The 21,997-nt window shown below is 30.5% G+C and overlaps 1 protein-coding gene across 1 annotated transcript in view; it reads left to right on the forward strand.

The window, feature by feature from the left end:
- The window catches only part of LOC129968431 (uncharacterized), a 134,437-nt gene extending 117,856 nt beyond the window's left edge, over positions 1-16,581 (forward strand). Inside the window, exons 6-7 of the mRNA XM_056082292.1 lie at positions 5,189-5,272; positions 16,045-16,581. Coding sequence (XP_055938267.1) covers positions 5,189-5,272; positions 16,045-16,326 — 366 coding nt within the window. The 3' untranslated portion in view covers positions 16,327-16,581. The remainder of the gene's footprint in view (positions 1-5,188; positions 5,273-16,044) is intronic.
- The last annotated feature ends 5,416 nt before the right edge of the window (positions 16,582-21,997 follow it).

The raw sequence follows: 21,997 nt of genomic DNA on the forward strand, positions 1-21,997 counted from the left end.
ATTAATTTGACTTTGTAAAAATGTAGCGCACTTATCCATAACAAGCCTTGATAATTAATAAATATTAGTTTAAATAAAGTTAATAAATATTAGTTTTAATTATTTTATCTTTATTCTTCGATTAACTGCAAAGTAATTGTAAGTTGTACAGAAATCAATACAAGCTGCCGAGAATCATCCGTGCACATTACCAGGACAATAAAAGAACTTACAGTGAACCCAGAAGACACATCGGAGATCAACAATAGACTATTTCACTCTAAAGCTCTCTAGATCAACGCACAGTAAAACAATCCTCTTCGGAAAATCTAGTTTGACTAAACCGTCTGCGAATATGTCGTGAAATCCACCGGCAATACGTCATTTAAAAGACACTTTTTGTTATACGACGTCGAATGTGTGTGTATGTGTGAACAAGTTTTAGAAGAAACTTTTGAAATTTGGAAACTTACATTTATTTCACCGCGGAAGGCAAAATTTACGGATAAGAAGCGATGATAAAACTGACGTAGTACATTGTAGTACAAGTGGAAAAGGGATAGAAATTGCTCCCTTCTATGATTTTACTATGAGATTTTGATAGTGATTTCTTTGGCATATTGACTTAAGAAAGTGAATTGTAAGTGTCTTTAATAGAATGTTGTAAACATTAAGGATTTTTATCCCTTCACTCGCAGCGTCAGAAAATGCTGAGAGCAGAAGTTTTATAGGGCGACTGTAGAATTAATAGTAGGAATTGGGTCAGGAAATAAGAGAGCATTTTAGAATAATGATAATATGGGGTAACTTAAGATAATAATTAGGTAATTAATTAGAATTTAAATTAGATTAAAAATATAATTACACACAGACACGTATATATATATATATGTGTGTGTGTGTGTGTGTGTGTGTGTGTGTGTGTGTGTGTGTGTGTGTGTGTGTGTGTGTGTGTGTGTGTTTGTGTTTGTGTGTGTGTGTGTTTGTGTGTGTGTGTGTGTGTGGGTGTTAGAGAGAAAACCCTAAATCAGTCAAAACGCTAATTAAATAGGGAAAATGCATTCTAACTGACAGCGCTAGTGAGAACCCGAATTAACTAAGGAAAACGCGTTTTAAGTGACAGCGCTAGGGAGAACCCGTTTTATTCGTGTTTTGACTTATTAAACAATATAATTGAATCCGGGAAAATTATTGTATTAAACTATCTTATTAATACAGGGTTTAAGGGAAGAACCCATTATTGAAGAAAAAATACTTTACTTGAATATTGTTTAATACAGAACTGTTATTTCAAATTACTTATTTCGACATGGCAAACTGCTGTGACACTTAGAATTGCAAAGAGAAGCATTTTTCATACAGAAACATCTCTTTGAAGTAAAATCTTTTTTTACAAGAACAGCGGGCGAACCTTTGTCCAACTTTTATAGTTCCTTTTCTTGCTGCTGTTCTCAGCGAAATTTCCTGATTCGGTATTCGTTCTTGAGTCGAGTAAATTTGCGGCGATACGTCGAATTGAGATGTGAAAATCAGCCAATATATTAAATTTCTGTATCAAACTTGTACCCTTATTAGCTGTAGTCTACTTTATAAATACTTATAAAGTTAATATAAGTAATAACCATATATTTGTTGAATAAATATTGAACTAATTAAGTTTAAATATCATTTCTTACCTCGAATACAGTTTTTTCAGAACTCCATCTCCCATTCCAATTTTGTACAGGCCATCTTAATTTTTTTCAAGCACTACACCGACGAGATTTCACAAAACAGCTTTTACTCTATCAACAGCTCGAATGGGAACAACGACATTACCTCCTATCAAAGTCAGGATGTGTTACATCGGAGATCTTTTTTATTCGTCTGGCTTGCCTTATTAAAGTTTCTTTGGCTTCCTCTCTAATTAGAAAAATATTGGCCGACTTATTAGCAAGCATTGCTTTCCTGATTGCGTTTATTCAGTATATTGCTCTTCTGTTTTTATGTCCTCGAAAATTTTCTGTAGTTCATCCTCGTCTTCGATATTTTTTATAATATCTGATGGCAAGATTGAGGTTGTCATTCCAACTCTTGGTTCAATCCCAAACATAGATTTTTATGGTGACTGTTTAATTCTTAAATGTAGAGCTCTGTTTTTCATGAACTGGACAAAACGAAGATCATTGGATCACTTTGTAATTTGATTATCCTTCATCCATGAAGCCAACATATTTTCTACGTCTTAGTTGGCCCTCTCAACCGAACCCTGCGACTGGCTGTGCTGTGGTTTCCTCAATCTGTGTTTCCTCAATCTTCCTGTGTGAACAATCCTCAATTCTTGCCAATACGTACATAACTACTCTGTAACGCAATTTACAAACTCTCTTCCATTATCAGATTACAGTATACAAGGAGCCCCTAATATCAAAAAGATATCAACCTTCCAAGAAGGTATATATCAAAGAGCAAAACAACCTCTTCCTTTCCTTTGCTCTGAAGTGGTCGTAGTAACACAAACTGTTAAATGTTCCTGGTAAACCATAATAAACCTAAATTCGTTATCTGCATGTCAATCAAATCCACTTGGCAGCGTCTATTCATTTCTGAGTGAATAATAGGTTTAGAAACCAAACCTTTTCCTTTTATTTATTTATTTATCATTTTTTTTCTCTTGACCTTTTTCATACATCGATAAAAAAAATGTGTGTCCTCTCAGTAGTTATGTTAGCAAATTTTCTTGAATTTTCAATTTTAAGTCTGTCTCTATCTCCATGTCCTATGGTCACATGTGCAAATTCGATAGCATCAAAAATTTCTTCAACTGATAGATAATAGTTTATGGGCTCATTTGTAGAAGCTAACGTTTTGCTCCACAGGTTTCAAGAATGTCAAACCTTTTTAATTTGCAGTACTGAATTGAAGTCTTGCTAACGGCAGATTTTGCTTCTTCAACCTCAGATAAGACAGTGTTGTATTCATCATGTATAATAGCTTTATAGTTATTCTGTTTTTTTAACGTAAACCTGTAATTGTTCAGGAAATTTATTTTTCTCTTTTTTGGCGATAAAAACATTAACATTTCCTTCACTCATTGTGAATAAATTAACAGCACAAGCACGTTGCAGCATGAATAAAACTACACTACTTGCGTTTGGTTTGAGAATTTTACAAGCAAGATATCTAGATTCATATGATTTCAACTGGACAACTCCTGAAATAACTACAGAAAACAGGTTCTCCCTAGCGTTGGCATTTAGAACGCGTTTTCCCTAGTTAATTCAGGTTCGCCCTAGCGCTGTCAGTTAAAATGCGTTTTCCCTAGTTAATTCAGTTTCTCCTTAGCGCTGTCAGTTAAAACGCGTTTTCTCTAGTTAATTCCTGTTCTGACTTATTTCGCTTTTTCACTACACACACACACACACACACACACACACACACACACACACACACACACACACACACACACACACACATATATATATATATATATATAAGTCGTAAATAAATATAAGAAATATATCGACGATCAGTTTTACAGTAGAATAAATTTAAAATATGCTTAATGTAATGCTTTTTACAAAAGTATCAATGATCTAAATCCGCAACTAACTATAGGCTGTTATAATTTATTTAGATACATCTTGATCAAAAATATATGTATTTTTTGCAACTGTATTATGTCATTCTACAAACGTTCCTTTATTACTACATTCATGTAGTAATTCCCCTCTTTTTACTTAAATTATTTCAAATATGTTTCAGTAGCACTTAATCCGGCTTTATAAGGAAGATTACACCTTGTCGCAGTCTTGTTTTTCAAGCTAGCTCATTGAAACAACATTTTTATTTCTTTTAGTGAACATAATGAAATATTTGTACAGAAAAACACAAATGAAACTCTGCTCGATTAAAACAACAACAAAAAAAGTGAGATTCTCAAAAATTTATGAAAGATGAACAGCGATATTATACCACTGATATCTAGCACGGTTAAATCTCTGGAATAATAGAAGACCCCGAATGGCAAATATAGATCGGACTTTGAGGTTCTCTATATAGGAACAAAACACAAATCAAAAATTCGGTTCCAAATTAACAATAATAAAAGTTACAAATAGCATTTTTCAATTCATAGTTTAATTATTTTAGAATTGATAGTGGTTAAAAAAAACAGTACAATAATTTAACGTTATGCTACTGTGTTTGAAATAAAGAGAAAATTTTTTGTAAATTAGATAATAATAATAATTATTATTAAAATTATAATAAACTTGGAACAAAATTCGTAGATTAAATATAATGAAAGGAAAATAAGAAAAATAAAATTTCATATTTTTCTTCTTTTATTATATTTAAACTTATGTAATGTAATCTTAACTCGTTTTCTTTCAAGATAACGATGAATTGTTATAAATATACCATTTTCTGTCATATTCAATTATTCATCGTCGTACAATATTCATTTTTTTAATAGTATCATTACACATAATTCAGTTCAGGTATTAATAATTGAATTAAATTGAATTGATAATTGTATTGAACTCAGGTGCAGTGAAAATATGAATTTATATTCTTTTGTGTTCCAATATTACTTCTTCACTAATCAAAACAGTGAAGTTTATTCCGATTGCCTCTGAGTAGACTTGTACAAAATATTAATCCAACAAATCAAAACAAGAAAAATCTGTAAATATATGTCGAAAACTCCTCAATTTATTACTTCTAATTAATAAATGCTTACATTATTTATTGAAAGCCGGTTTTCAGATTTTTTTTTTATTATTTTTCTTTTTTGCAATCTAGGTTTGCATCAGAATTAAGGAAAAAAAATTAAATAGCATGAACAATTTTCATTTTGCTTTCCTGCGAGTAGAAGGAGAAAAAGGTCATTATTCCTCCTCCAAAAAACTCCGAAAAAAACATTCGAAATATTATTTTAATAATAATTTTTTCTAAATGGAGACAGGGAATTCCTTGCAAAGGTACTAATTCCTTTTTTCTACGGTTTTGTTACATTCTGTAATAAAATTCATCGATTATAATTACGAACTTATTGAAAGCTTTCAATTAAAGCAGCAGAATCCTTTCTGCGCATAACCTTTTTATGCCTCTTCTTTCATTGTAGAAAAGCTCGTTACGAACGTTTCCTTAAAAAGAAACAACATGTTTAAAAAAAATTCCTCGAAATGGTTTTTTTCCGAATATTTTCTTTCCTCTTTATTTTCAGGTGTATTGCGTCGTGTGCGTCATCTCCCAGTATCAGCAGTACCTATCAGGTAGAGGAAGGGCAGGGCAAACGCCAAATTGTCCGGTAAGTCAAGTGATTTTCCATTTCATAATATTATTCCCATAGCTCTCGGAAAATGGTTAGGCTTGAAATGTAATCTTTGCAATATTTAACCATTTGCTAATAAACATCCTGTGAAATTTTTTTTGCTTCAAATGTTACTCGATAATAAAAAAGAACCTTAGCAGTTTTGTTATTCATTTATAAGAAGTTGCAAAATTAAATATATATATATATAATTCCCGATAATTAAAAAAAATTCGAAATGAGTATAGGGGACAAAAGTGATAATTATCTGTTAAAAAAATAGTTCTTTTCAAATTTAGTTTTGATATACATCACTTTTATTTAAATCTTACTTTTCCTTTGTAATTGTCTGCAAAAACACTTTAAAGTCTATGCAAGATTATTTCGAAGGAAAAAAGATACTGAATTTGTTTTAATTAAATAATTCTTTTTATAAACAAAGTATAATTTAAAGTAGGAAGTCTTTTGTACCTTAGACAAACACACTTTGAATCAATGACTCCTGATTCTATATGGACTACAATCTTGTAGCGAGCAATTGAATTATTTCAAGCTATACTCGTCATGAGGTAGAAACCTGTTGTTTACCATTCAGATTTTGTTTATTAGCACAGCTGTTTTTATCTTATGTAGAAACGAAATTTTTTAAATCAGCATTCATCAGCTTATTCTCAATCTTCAAGAGTTATTTTAAATTCCTGGTACATTTCAGTTTGTGTAGTATAATTTGATTTTTAAAGCTATATGTTACTAGTAAGTTCAAACATAATCTGTAAAGTTTACCAAATGTTAGAACCACAAAGTATCACCTTTCGTAAGAAAGAACGTACCTATATCTTGTACCATGGATTATTGGTCCGAGATACATGGCATTAATTATTATGTTCTATTTCAAATTATAATATAATCTACGGAGAAAATCGGACGAAAACAAGAAATGTAAAAATACTGGTAATGAAACTATGAAAAAAAATATATATGCATTGAAAAGAAAAAAAACATTTCAATTAGAGAATTATTAACACATTTAACTTTAAATTAACAATGTTAGTTCGCAATTAATGTTTTCAAAAAATCTTAGAAAAAGAAATTCAATTATGATGTGCGATACTGGACTAGAAGAGTATCTTTTGAGAAGTGCTTCTGTTTAGTAGAGTATATACGCAAAGTGGTGAAAGTGAACAACGGATAAACGAAAGGATTTCAAAATCTGACTATTTATAAAATCTGACTATAAAGACACCCTCAAAATTTTCTATTAGAAAGGTTAGAAGAAAAAAAATCAAATTTATCATGGACAACAGTTTATTATTGTTGAATCTCAAAGATACACAGCTGAGATTAGGTTCTTTTTAGTTCTCATCGTGATTGCAGTCTGGATAATATGAACAACACTATGAGCCAAGTTACATGAGAATGTGATCTATCAAAGTACGAGTTATATTTTACCATGAATCACTTTGAATGCGATCATAATTTTTCTTTTGTAAAAAAAACAATCCACTTTATTTGACTATTTATATATAGTGAAAGCTAAAATTGAATAGATATTATATAAACTAAAATTTAAATTTTAAATTCTTTATTTTAAGTAGTATAATACAAACAAGTTACGCAAAGTTGTTCCCCCCTCTAACTCTATGCACTTGTTACCAATAAACAGTATCACTGACAATGCACATGTTGAAATCCTCTAAAGTCTAGAGACAGAATTTCATGAGTCAAAAATGGGAATATTTTTACTTTATGTAACGTAGCTTTATGCAATGGAGAATACCGTCACATCTGAATACGAGGCTTGTTGCAGAAATATGCCATAGACATCGCTTAAGACTAATGAGTATTATTAATTAAGCCCCATCTTCTTTTAATTAAGCTTGAATCCTCTAGAATTCAAGTTTTCCAAGCTGCTCAACTTTCTCAAGTAGTTAATGAAGTTTTGCCAGTTCTCTTTCCTCTACATCTAATTACTTCTCATTTTAGCTTTTCACTCCCTCATTCGTATATTCTTTTCAAAACGTTTAATTGACTGCTTCAGGCATCTTTCATTCCCAATAAGACGGCATTCTATTTCACTTTAGTCGACATGAATAGGTTCAAAGTGGAGTATTTCGTTCATTTATTTCTAATGCTAATTTTAGCTTTGATGTGTGTTCCCTTTCTGCTCCTAAAATTTGTTTAAGTAAGATTGTCATGAATAGCGCTCAGCGTTGCTATAAAGTGTCTTTTTTATTTTCTAAGCTCGTTATTTATGTTTTAAGCTAACTAAATAACTATATATCCTAAAAGGAATATCTTTGCAGTTTCACTTACAGAAAATAAGAAAGTGGTGGTAGCTATTTGTTAAAACTGTGCCTCAGATATTAACTTCTCTTAATTTCTGTCACCATCCGAATGAATGTGAATCTGATTTCGGAAATATTTGTCTCATTTTTCCAATGAGCTTTCCAGTATTTTCCCTGAAAAATTTTCATTCACATTTTCAAAAAATGCCCATGATATTTTATACTTGCGATAAAAGTGAGTGATTTGTGTGTGATAAAGCGAAATGAAAGCTTCTGGCAGTAATAGTTTTTCAAATGAATAAGTAAAGTTTAAAATGTCATGAGTTATTTTTTTCACGTACTTTTTCATTATGTCTATAACCTTCAGAGGAGTTACTCCATCCTTGCCTAGAAATTCGAGATTTCTGAAAGATTGCCATTGCGATAACGGAAGGCAAGAAACAAAGTGTAGTCTTCAGGGTTACCTATGACTGATAGCCGAAAAATTCTGTTTACTTACACGACAGCTTTTCATGCATGGTGCAGTTTGGTTGATGTTTTATTGCTAACAAAAGAAAGTAAATAAAGCATTCATGAAAAAATTGAGAGTTTTTAATAATTAAAAGAAACTTTAAAGATAATGGGTTAAACAATAGAGCAAATAACATTCATGAAAATTTACGTTTTTCAAATCTTAAACTGCAATACTTTTCTTTTTTTAAACAATTGTTTCGCAATCCTTTCATATTTTTAAAGATATTTTCCGTTTCATTGAAAAATAAAAATATCTAAAAAAACGCTTTGTTTGTTTATTCTAAATGTAAAAGATATAAGGTTATTTTATTAAGGGTTTTATAGAAAAATCGCCGAATTTTTTTCTTTTTTTCTTTTCTTTTTTTTTTTTTTTTTGCAATAAAATAGCTCAAACGCTTACATTATATCTGATGAGTTTTGCTTTTTACTTTTCTTTTGACCTCTTAATTCTGGAAGCAAAAAATCAATCAAGCCTTGTAGTTAATATTATTAAATAGCATTGTCATGCTCCTATCAAAAAATTCGAATTCTTTTCAATGTTTTCTTGCTATAAAAAAGAAAAAAAAAAATCTTTAATTTTTTTTCTTCTGAGAGTTTTAAATGAAGAGTAGTTCCTCCCCTCTCTCCGCCACGCTGTTATTAATAATTAGTGAAAGCACTTTTTTCACTGAGCCTGTGAAAAAAGTGCACTGATTTAATCAATCATATTGAACTAAGTACTCGACAAGTTGAAGGCAATTATAAATTTCTATTTTGGAAACGGGTATTTCAGAAACAAATCAGTTTTTGAAAACGCGAATATCGAGATTCAAGAATATTCTTTAACATTGTTTCAATTTTATCTTTGAGCAATGATTAATGAGACTGTCAATGGGTACTTGAAAGAAAGAAATCCGATTTCTTTTCCTGTGACATTCAAATTCACTTGCCATTACACCAATGAATTATTATCATTTTTATATCCAATTTCGAACATCTTTATCGTTTTCTATTTCCGTTGCCCCCAAATCATTGTTGATGCTAATTTTTTTGCTCTTTCATTTGTATTTCAAATGCCATAGATTATTATTAATAATAATAATTTGGATACAATAACGGCCGTTTTTACTTTATGTAAGAAATTCATCTATTAGTTGACCAAACCCTCTGAAGTTTATTGAGGTTCTAATAAATACGGAATTTGTAATAAAAGCAGAAAATATTATTGCGTATGCACAATTTTCTTAGGTTTATTGAATGTTTGATTTGGGCTTAATATTGTTAGAGTCAAAAAGAAAGAGCATCAAACAATCGAATCCAAACCCCATTTATAAAACTTTTCTCCTTGTTTCTTATTAAATTTCAAGAGCAGAAATTGTAGATTAGTCGAATTTCTGTATCTTAGCTATCCTTCAACTATTTGCCAAGATTGAATTCTGATCCTTTACAGGGATATTTGCGTTGCAGCCTAATCCAATGTCTCTTCCATTTGTTGATTCCCTTCCTGGCTTTTTAGTTATTATTATTATTATTTTCATCGAATAACTAATCCTCAGGGTAAAAAAGCTAGCTAATATTATTTGAAACAAACTAAAAAATTCTAAAATATTTCAGGGAGTGCTGCAGCAGTGCACCCTTAATATATGTGCTACCACAGCTTTTAATCTCCAAAAGAAAAGCCATAGTTTTAAATATCAAAATTCCGGGCTTCTTGTTTGCTGAAATTTTATTTACAACATTTTATTCAAGTAGGTATTACTATTTAGCTATTGAATATTATTGTTTTTAATTCTTTTCAACACATAACACAACGCAGCCATAACTGGTTCTAGAGCCATAACAATTCATCTTTCACTCTGACTCATTCTGTTTGATTTGTAAAAATTATTATTCAATTTTATTATTATTTTTCATCAGAAAGAATAGTTTTTAGATAATAGGATACTGTTTGAAACATTTCCAGAATTTTACAGCGGATTGAAAATAATATTATACAAAATTTTTGAGAAGAATTATTGATATACTTGTGGGATTTATTTAATTTTAACTGAAGCCAGCGAAGAAAAATTTCCACAGATCTTATTGTCAAAAGTAACTATGACTATCAATCCGGGATACTTCAAAAATTAAGAGAGAAATCCAGGGACGTTAGTGATGGCGATAGTTATTAAGGAGTGGAAATAGACCAATTAAATCCAAAATAATTATTGTTTTCAATCAAAAACAACCAAATAATTAATATTAAGATTTTTTAAGAAGAAAGAGCAGAAAAATGCATCGATTTTAAATAAATACTTTGTTAATCTTTTTATTTTAGGCCCGTTCATTTACTTTGTCATATTGAGCAACTATAATCCATGTATAGCAAAAATTTTGAAATCTAAAAAAACTAAATTTAAAAGTAAATCCAATTTTTTTTATTTCATATTATTTGCTTATAAGCAAAAAAAATTGAGAAACTTTGGGGTCTTTATTTAAAACTACTTACAAAATGGAAAAAGAGTCGAAATTCGAGAATGGGTAGGGTTGAGAACCAAACGTTTTGGTTATGGCAACAAGCAAAGTCCGAAGAATTAAACTACCAAGAAAACAGAAATTTCAAGATTTTGTAACATGTTATTTTATCACTTTTTATTAAATAAAATTTGAAGAAAAACTTTCCTCAATCAATATTATTAGCTGTTTACAGAGAACTTGTATCCCACCTCAGAAACTCCACCGTTAAATAATATATTTTATTACGTTTCTTGAGACTGTACCAAGTAAGAAAAAGTTTCTCTTAAAAAAATCCTCTCAGTACTGAGGGGTTGAGGTTTAAGAATTTTTAGCTTTTACATCGAAAAAATTTACGGAATCAGAAATAATATTTCAAAATAAAATAATAAACATTTTTGTCGCAGTATGAAATAAAAACAAAAAAAAAATCTGAAATTGCTATGGGAGGCATCTTTCTTGTAAAGTGACAGAATAAGATGACCAAAGAATTTTGAGCAAATAAGCAAAATTTCTACTTTTTACTAATGGAGACAAACATAGAAGATTCTTTTAGAAAAATAAGTGACTGCATGTCTTTAGATAAGAAAAAAGGGCTGACAGACCCAACGTCTGGATTTGAGTAGTCGTCTTGCTTCTGTCAGAGGCACTTTTTCATCTGCCACAGCTTAATGAGACTCCGAGGAATGAAGAATTGTCGGGCATTGTTCCCTTCCCCCCTTTCCGTGATTCTCTCGATTTCTTTCAAGCAAGATTTCTACGCCTAGAAGAGAAAAATTTTGTTTTTTGAACGATTTGCTAACTTTTTTGCTTGTTATTTTAGCTCAAAATTTTTGACACTTGGAACATTTAAAGTGAAATATCAAAATAATTGCACAGATACAAAAAAAATGAACCTTTCATAAAAGTTACTTAAAATGAAAAATCGCTCTTCTGATACTTCATTTCCAACTGCCAGAGCAATTTTTTAATGCACATGAAAAAAAAATGCCTTCTTCAAAGTAAATATTGATCTGCTTTCAACACTTTTAAAGTAATATCTTTGCTGGATTTTGATTAACTGTCAATAAAAAAACTTTTGTTGAAATTATGAACTGAACTGCTGAAAATCACATTTTTATAAAGCGCTGAATCTTAATAAATACATTCTATGCATATTATTCTCCTGAAAATAATGAATAATGTTGATTATGTAAAGAATATAGTAATAATTATATTTCAAATATTTTTAAATATAAATTCTTGTTCGAAATAAAATTTAAAGTATTATAACAAAAACATTTCATTTATAATAGAAAATGACATTTTTATGTTTAATGCTTCTATAAATGTTTCTTTCCAAAGAAATTAGTAGTAAGCACTCGTTAAATTGGATGTTTCTTTTTATTAAGCGATATATTTTTAAGACAAAGATATTTAAAAGAAAAGAATGATAAAAAATCATATTAACTGACCTTTGAGGAAAAATTCTGCGTTTAATACAAAAACAAAAACATACCAATTGTTAGAGAAATTTAAAAAAATAATAATTTAAGAATGATCAAGACATACAACACTTAATGAATAATAACTGGAAGTCCTCGGATTGTTTTCTCAGAAATTAAAAACTTTTAGCTAAGTTATTTCGAAGAGCATCAAAGTAAACGATATGAACTTGCCGAACAGGAGAGACGTGTTAGTGTGCTATCGATTTTTCACAATCTTGTACAAATATAGAGTGAAGGTTATTTATTCAATAAATATAATGTTTGTCAGTCATTTATACGTACAGTATTCAAGTCCTTCTCAATTGAAAATAGTATATTGAGAAGCTGCCATCAAATTTTATCAAGGCATCTCAGAAAAGCAATTGTAGGTTTTCTAAGGTCATTCATTCCCAGCTTAAAAGACTATGTGAGACCGTATAAAAAAACTATTCTAACAGGAAAATATTTTAATATTTTCTTCTAAAAAATATTATAATAAAAACTGAGTTCATGTTGAGATGGTGGTATGTAATTTATATAAAATGTATAAAAATGCTTTCTGCATTCGTAAAATAGTTTTTAAAGGTTTTGGCTTGTTATATTTCGATTATTCTGTTAATAAAAATGGCAAACTCAGGAGTAATTACTCTATGAGTACGAAATAATTTACCAGCACCAGAAAAAAGGTCTATCATAAATAGGAAATTACTCCTATATGCAGGGTGTTGCCGAATTCTACCGACAAATTCAGAGAGAGATAGTAGTCATCAAGAGGATTAAGAATCACCATACAACATAGGGTCCCAAACAACGCTTAGTAGGTGAAAATCTCAAAAATATAGGGAGTCCGAAAATTGTTGGAAACTGTAAAAAATTAATAAAAAAAATAAAAAATAATGTTTGAACTATGAATTTTATTTTAAGTAAAAGCACATTTTTAAAAGTTATTTGTCATGTAGGTAACATGCCGATTTGATAATCCTGAGGGTCGTAAATGACTGAAAACTAAAAAGTAGTTTATAACCCTTATCTGCAAAAATATTAAAACTTGAAGAAAAATTAAAGCTGGAAAATGTGAGAAATTTCATGTTCTTTAATTTGATATAAACATGTAGTATGAAAACTGGGGTGGTTGTAAGATATGCGAAAAAAAAAAAAAAACTACCTGAAAACCTGAAAACACCGCTGAAGCATCGGTACCAATGTTTGCAAAGGGTTTTGTCAAATTCTAGAGATAAATTCAGAGAAGTGATAGTAGACATTAAGGAGATGAAAAAATTACCCTAAAACTTAGGGTCACAGGTGAGTTTATTCGATAAAAATCGCAAAAACAGACTTCAAAAAGATAATGGGCCTGTAGTAGAGAATGGCCCTTTGAATGCTAGGATTAGTAACAAGGTAGTCGAGAAGAAGCTTTTTCGTATGTAAATTTTCCAAGCGTTTGAGGAAAATAAAAGCAGCGAGCAAGTATTCGTTAATAAACATTGCATAATTGATGGTCCTTAAACTTCATTTGCAAACAACATATCAGATTTCAAGGATGCAACTAAAATGGTGCACCATCACCCATTAACCAAATATTTTGGCATACAATTGTCGGTATTGCAGTAAATCCGGAGGGACATGCTGCAAGAAAATACTGTACTTTTCGCCACTGATGGATTTGGACAGAAGATACGGTTCCAATAAATGACCCTGACCACGTTAATTTTAAACTTGTGTTGTACGTTCGATGAGATAGTGATGGGATTTGCGCATTGTGCGTGTTGAAGACGCTTTCTGTCGTAAAGCAGGCTTCATCTGAGAATAAAACTCTAGCAGAAAAGGGCGCATCTTCCTGTGTAGCATCAAGGGTGAGTAATCTTGGGTAATCATTATCACACAGGAGTTGGACTTTCTTCAAGTGGAAGGGTTGCATGTTTTCAGCAGGCATAACCTTACGTTTCGTATCGAATACTCAGTTCAGCTGCAAGTGATCGTGTGATTGCTGATGGGATAAAGTGCTGCAAAATTCTGTTTTCTACGCCAAGTAAGTTCACACTGAGTTCTTGTCCTGCATTTAGCTTCGTTATTTCGAAGGATCTACTCTCCCACAGCCGATGATCGATGTTTGAAAACATGGTATGATGTGGACAACGCCTCCTCGTATATTGCACTTGGTACATTCTTTGTGCTAGGCGTCTATTGACATCCGCTCGAATGTAAGTTAAATGCATATCTGCATATTCGCCATTCGTGAAATCTGAATGCTGTTTGTGAATGAAGTTAAACATCCGTCAATTCTACAATGCTCTTAATGAATACTTTCTCGCTGCTTTTATTTTCCTCAAACACATGGAAAATTTACATACGAAAAGGCTTCTTCTTCTCGACTATCTTCTTACTTATCCTTGCATTCATAGAGTCATTCATTCTCTTCACCAAATTCATTGTCTTTTCGACGTCAGTTTTTGCGATTTTCACCGAATAAACGTCATCTGCGACCCTATGTTTTATGGTGATTTTTCATATCCTTAATGCCTTCTACCAACTCTCTGAATTTATCTTTCGAATTGGACAACACCCTCTGCAGTCATCAGTACCGATGTTGCAGCGATGTTTCCCGGTACACATTTTATTTTTCTTCAACATCTTAGAACCTTCTATGTTTTCATGCTACATGCTTATATAAAATTAAAGAGCATAAAATTCCTTATATTTTCAAGGTTTTATTTTTCATCAAGTTTTAATATTTTTAGAAATAAGAGTTATAAACAATTTTTTGTTGTTTTCAGTAGTTAACGACTCCCTGGATCATGTTACCTACATGAAAAATAGCTTTTAAAATGTTCTCTCACTTTAAAAAATTCATAGTTCACACATCATTTTTTTATTAATTTTTTACAGCTTCCAACAATTTTTGGGCACGCTGTATTTTTGCGATTTTCCCCTACTAAACGTCGTTTGAGATCCTATGTTATGTAGTGATTCTTAATCCTCTTGATGCCTATTGAATTTGTCAATCGAATTCAGCAGCACCCTGTGTAACAATTCAAAATTCTACATTTACTTTCTGAAAATTAAATAGGATTTGCCACAATTGATGACCAACTGTTTGCACTCTATATTAATAATATTAATTTAGCAGTGTCATCCAACTTTGATGACACCTTATTTATTTCACCAAATAAAATACCATTCTAAATTATACTTGCACAATAAACATTGAGTATCATGAGTTACATCTTATTATGCTAAATAAAGTACCATTTTAAATTACACTTGCGCAATAACCATTGAAACATTATGAGTGATTAGTTATACTTGCTAAGCGGGAAAATTGATTGGAGATGCCGCTTCTAATATTGAGGCTCAGAAGTCTGGCAAAGTTTTACTTTGCGATATCTCCTGAAAATGAAAGAGGTGAAATGGTGAGGATAGGTGCCCATTGATGACACGCCTACGGGACATGAGGTTTCCTATGAAATAAAAATCGATGAAATCTATTCAGTAGTTGAGATTGAAGAATCTTATCAAGGTTTTTCCCATAGGAAAGGTACATTTAAGTAGTGTGTGAGAAATTTATCTTAATAAAAGGTGTTGTTGAAGGGCAAACAATTATCTTTGTTGTATAAGAGGATCATAAGCTTGAAAATGAAATAAGAATTGGTAAAATTGGCGCTGTGATTAGGGAGAACTTTGTTGCCATTTTCTTTATACAGAAGGTACAATGAAGTTGCTTTTTGGGATTATTTTCGAACATGATGAATGGCAGCCGGCAGACAACCTCGGAAACATATCTAGGAATCATAAGTTTTTATACGAAATGAAAATTGGTGAAATTAGATCAGTGGTTAGGATTGACAGTTTAACGAGATCAATTTATTTCTTTAGTGAATAAAAATTATAAGTCTTTGAAGTAGACAATTCGAGAAATGGCGTTATTAATATTTAATACATTTTACGCTTTCTCTAACATTTATGCGCTTTTTAATAATTTAAAGAATATGTACATTTTCATTATGGGATGAATAATAATTCTTTTCTATTGCAGCCCATTCCTACAGTTCGTTTCCAGCCCAGTGCGGGACCTTCGCAACCCATTCCCTCTGTCTCATACCAGGTCACCCAGCAGAACGGCGCTCCCCTACTCCTGACTGTACCCACTCCCAATTCGTCCAGCATTTCTGGCATGGGCCACACAGATATGAGCTCTGTTTCAGACGACCCTTCCTCTTCAAGAGGAAGGGGCAGCAGCACGGATGATACTTGCGGGGATGATTCTCCACCCGCCGTCACTTTACGTATCCAAAAAGACACTAGAAAGAAGAAATGAGATGTCATCCCTCCACATGAACAAAGCGCATCAATCCCAGCGATGGCAAGGTACAAAGATTAAGAGCTGTACCCATCTGCTATCATAACAAAAAGGAAAATTTGCAGTGAGTGACAACTCATATTGACTGTACAGACAAAGCTACATAATGTAGTTTTACGCAGAGTTCAATAGTCCTGAATACCATTCCAATGTAGATATATTCAAAAAGAAGTTTTTTCAAAAAAAAATCATAAATGTTCTGTGCTATTAATTCTATATCTGAACCTTACACTTTTTAACCTATAAATACCCAGAGTCAATTCACAAGACAGTTGCACTTCATGTCCATCGCAAAACCAGACGCTTTTTTATTTTATTTTTTTATTTATTTGCTTTGTCTACATATCCATTCCAAACTCCTGCTGCTCCTGCTTTTCAACTGGCATTTGTTACTTATTGGCCAGAATTTGAAATCAAAGAATCAACATTTTAATTTTTTGCTCTATTTTATTTTTGCGGTAATGCAAGGAATTCGGAAAAAAATCGTTTTTCTTTTTCTTTTCTTTCTTTTTTTTAAAATTTTGCTATAGTTAAAAAAATGTCTATTAATATATATATAGAAAAAAAAATTTAATAAATTTCCACCAATATTTTGACTTTTCTAAAAAATTAATAAAGGAGACATTTTTTTTAGAATTTCACATCGTAATTATCTTTAAAAAATTTACCAAAATTTATCTTTTAAATTCAGTTATACTTTAATGGGTTGATGATTTCATCTGGTTCCGTATAACGCCGTAAAATATGTTGGATCAGATTTTATATCATTCAATGGTGATATGGTTTCCCATAGTTTTCTTCAATCTGCCAACGTGAGCTGTCATTGAATGGATCTGGAGTCCTTGCAAAAACTACACTCAACTAAAAAAAAAAAAAAAAAAAAATCCTTTAAATTTGTCTGTCGAAATATTTTTGCTCGTGATCAGAATACCAGCATACAAAACAGTAACGCCATATACTTCCAATGATAAATTTTATTAACTGAATAAATTTCTATATGGTCTCTTTCGAAAAGTATAAGATCTTTTGCCTTTGAAAAATATAATTTATTGCAATTTTAACCATCATCAATTGAAAAAGACAATTATTTAAATTAATTAAGAAATTTCATTTTGTATATTTTTACTGAAATGTTAATTAATTTAAAGTATATATTGTTAATCTTAACGACAGCTCATTTTCAATTCAATAAAGTAAATATCGCAGAGAACTCTTTCTCTGCGATAAATATATCCTTGTAAATTAATTACATTTAACCTTTCTTTCACAGAAATTCAATAGCAATTACAAAAACTAAACATTCTTTAAGGCCTGGATAGCCTGGTTGGTAGAACGTTGAATTCGCGTCCCTTAGGTTGCGAGTTCGAACCCCGCCGGCCGAGGACTCTCCGCGTGCTTGGTGGCTGACGCGCGTATAAATCTGTCGTGGTCACAAAGTCCTCCATGTCGAGAGTAATGCCACTGGGGGTACTGGATCAGAGGTGATAGTTCTCTGATTCAAGTCTAAATTACGATCTGTGGATGAGTGAATGAAAGGCGTGAATGAAGGCCGCCCTGTAAAAAGGGTTGTGTGTGTGTGTGTGTGTGTAGCTAAAGTCGTTCTCTTGGCCCGAGAGGGCGCTACATTAGAAACAAGAGGCGCTCCCCCCCCCCCAGGCTTAAACCGGCTGTCTTCGAACACCGGGCTTGCACGTGGCAATAACAAAAGAAGACAGAAACAATAACAAAAATTCTTTAGCATTTGAAATAAACAACTTCAAAATAAAAATTTCAATTACTTGATAACTCTTCATTTCGAAACGTCAAACATTTTTCACTCAAAAACTTCTACATTTTTCTAGATTGTTTGATCTAAAATGCTCGAAATGTTGAAGAAGCTGTAACTCTTTTTTAAAAACGTGAAAAAAAAGTACTTTGGCTCCTTTTCCATTTAACATCTTTTTACTTCCAAATGGTACCGTTACTATAAAAAATAATAATAGAAAATTTAATTTGGTGCAAAGAGCATAAGTGGCCATTTGCGCGTTATTAGCTATGAATTATTCATTCATTCATCATCCGAAATCTATTATCGTCATTAGTTTTGTTAAGTTAATCCTCATAAATGTTTGATCTTTCATTGGCGAATTTTTTTCATTATATTCTCAAGAGAATCCCGTTGAAATGTTATGGAAATTCTACTAAAGAACAAAGGTTTACCTTAATTAGCAAAATTCTAAAGCCCGCTTGGATTTTAAAGATGAGATGATTCATGATGTTGTAAAGATGTCGTAGGAATTGGGGGGGGGGGTGAAAAACAATTCGAAATATGAATTGAAATATTTTATAGAAAGACTTTCTTTAACGAAGATTGTCCATCCAAAGAGTGACTTGAATTTCTGAAGTTTTATAATTGCAAGGAAAATATAATTAGACCAAATGAGTGTTTAACTACAAAAAAAGATATTAAATATTTGAAATATTTTTGCATGAATTAAACTATTTTAAAGTTTTTATTATATATATATATATATATATATATATATCATAACGAACACTATAATAGCAAATTCCTTTTTTATTAATTTTTTAATAAAATTTATAATATAAGTTTAAGTCAATTTCCTTCATAATCAGAATTGGTACGCTAATTCGATCATTTTGAAGATACATTAGTTTCAGGATAATCTTAAATTTCTCCCAAGTTTATGAAAGGATAGTCAAATAAAAGAATGGAACATTTAAAAAATTGCTATGAAAGGAATAAATGTGAAACCTTGCTAGTATTCCTAAAAAATGCCTATAAATATTCAAAGTTTCCAAATTGTTAACATATTTTATTCGGGTTCTTTCCATTATTATAAAATATTTCTTAATAAATTAATTCATTTTTATCGAGAGATTTTGAAAAACTGAAAAATGATTCAAAGTGAATAATAGAAACAGATATTGATGAAAAAAAATATTCCCCACTTAGGTTTTTTTATCAATACGAAAAAGAGAAATAATAAAAATCTTTAAATATTATTTAGTGTTTATCTTTCTTTAACTTTAGAATGTGTTTGAAAAATTTTTTTTCTAGTCTTTAACTATCCTTGTTTTCATATATCATTGAATATAGCAAATAGTAAACGATATTTTCCCCAATCTTCCTTTTGCAAATGCATATTCTTCAGATTCTTCAGATGTTAACGAATTTGTGTATATACATGTATAAATATAACTATATTATTTAAAAAAATCCCTTTTATTGAATAAGAATTTGAGTTTTTTCGTGTTAAAGGAAAAATAACATTTTAAAGGAGCTCTAAAATCAAAATATGAACTAATTTAAATTCCAGTATCTGTGACACTGAATTTTGCTTTTAACGCATCGATATATAAGATTTTCCTTGTAAGTAAATTAAGAAAGTTTAATAAAAGTATGTGTGAATTATATAAACAGAAAACTGAAATTTCTGTACCGTTTCGGGTGGCAGCTCATTTCGTACAAATGATTAAAAATTACTGTTACATTTGAAATGAAATTTATAAAATGAAAGATGTACCATTTTCCTTCCAAAAATGATTTTACCAATAAATGAATTCATTGTATTTGTAGTCTTTTTCTCTTTACAAAGAATAAACACACCATAATAATAATTCTATTTGAAGAGAAAAAAGCCTAATTATTCAGAAACAGAACAAGATGTTATATTTAATTTCATTCTCAGTGTTATGTGTTAGGCTCACTAGGATTCACTGTTTGAATTAAGGCTACTATATTTAGAGCTTTGGAGGAATGGGAAGTGCCTTTTTTAAACTCCTAATTAGAATTACAATTAAAAATTAAGCAGAATTTCTTCATTTTTTAGTCCTATTTTCTGGAAATATTAGAAATATTACTGCATAAAACTAATCTTTGCACAATTTTAAAATTTTCAAGATTATGTTCTGAAGATTAACAAAATTAAAATGCCTTTTGATATTCATCAAAAGACATCTTTGAAGAATTCTTTGTCTATATTTTCCGAAATTTTGACAATTTTTTTAAATAAATGTTTTGCATAATTTTTAACAATAAATTTTACTATCACAAAGTAATTTAAGCTATTTTCATTACTACATTAAATATTTAATTGCTTAATTTTCTACCATTGCTGTAAGATAAGAAAGATTCTGCTGATTATTTACGCAGTTTACGAGAAGAAATAAAAAGTGAAATTGTATCACCATAAACCACAAAGTATAATTTGAAATAGATTAACAACATATAATGGATTATTATGCTAGGGAGCTCGATTCCCTCGGTAGGAAGGTTCATATATACAAAATACAGAATAGAAAAAAGGCTATTAAAATAGAACTGTTTTGATGCCTGTCACAATTTAATATACAAATGCACTTTGTTCAGGAATTCAGGAATATCATGTAATAAATTGATAAATAGAAATTAAACACAACCGAAATTCACGGCAATACTGCTGGTAGCGGAACTTGGTTAGTAATAATAATAATTATTGAATGAAATGTATATTTTAAAAGTTATTAAAAATTGAAAATAAAATATCTCATTTAAAGATAACGTTAAATTCAGCAATTCTTTCACTCATTTGTTATAAATATCTATAAATGCAATGCATACTGAATGGCCATATTTTTGAGTGTCAATAATTTGTCAATTTCCTAAAGAGATACATTATTTACTCATAGAATGAACATTTAATTTGTCAATAAAACCTTGAGATATGTGTAGACGCATTGCTTTGTTGGCAGATAACAGTACTAAATCTTTGATGGACAGAGAAAACAAGAGATCTTAAATTCATATGAAAATTGTTGGCAATGGCTTCAATCCAAGAAGAGTATAATCTTAGTAAGATATACGAGACTTCCAAAAACAAAACGCCCCATTTATCATTTCTAAAGATGGTTACAATGTATCCTTCTGCTTATCCCTCACACATATTTGTAATAAGTTACCTCCGAATCAAAGAAATACTTTCAATATAGAAACTAAAAAGTTCTGGACTTTCTCATTCAACAATTCATAGTCTATATTACTTGTGCAAATTCAAAGGCAAATTGTCAAATAATTTCCAGTAACAGATTCCAGTTTCAGAGCATTTCTTACAATAATAATCAGAAAACATTTCTAACACATTTCTCCTACAGTTAAAACCATAAAAAATTAATATCAATGCAAGTAAACGGATGTATGATTCACTATTATTATAATTATTTCGAGACACGTTTTAAACTCATAAATTTTGACCATTTAATCAGGCTTCTAAATTGTATAATTATTGTGAAAAGTGCGAAAAGAAAAATGTGGTGTACTTCAGCATTAATCTTCATTATAATCATGTAAAACAATAAAATTAATGAAGTCTTTCTATGTATAATCCACAACCCATTCATTAATCAGGATATTAGATTCACTAGTTAAATACTTGGACCAGTATACAGTTTAATCCCTTATTAGTACATTCCTGTTGTCTGAAACACTTAGGAGACATTCCTTGGCATTTCTGCTTGATGTTCGAACTATATCTTTTTTGCCTTGATAACATATCTTTGACAAATATCCTTTTCTGCATTATGGCATTATTTGTCGTTTTCTTTTCTCTATTGCGACATGTCATTTTCTTTCCTGCATTATAGCATATAT

This window comes from Argiope bruennichi, chromosome 1 (genome assembly GCF_947563725.1).
Source record: "Argiope bruennichi chromosome 1, qqArgBrue1.1, whole genome shotgun sequence".
NCBI classification, from domain to species: Eukaryota; Metazoa; Arthropoda; class Arachnida; order Araneae; family Araneidae; genus Argiope; species Argiope bruennichi.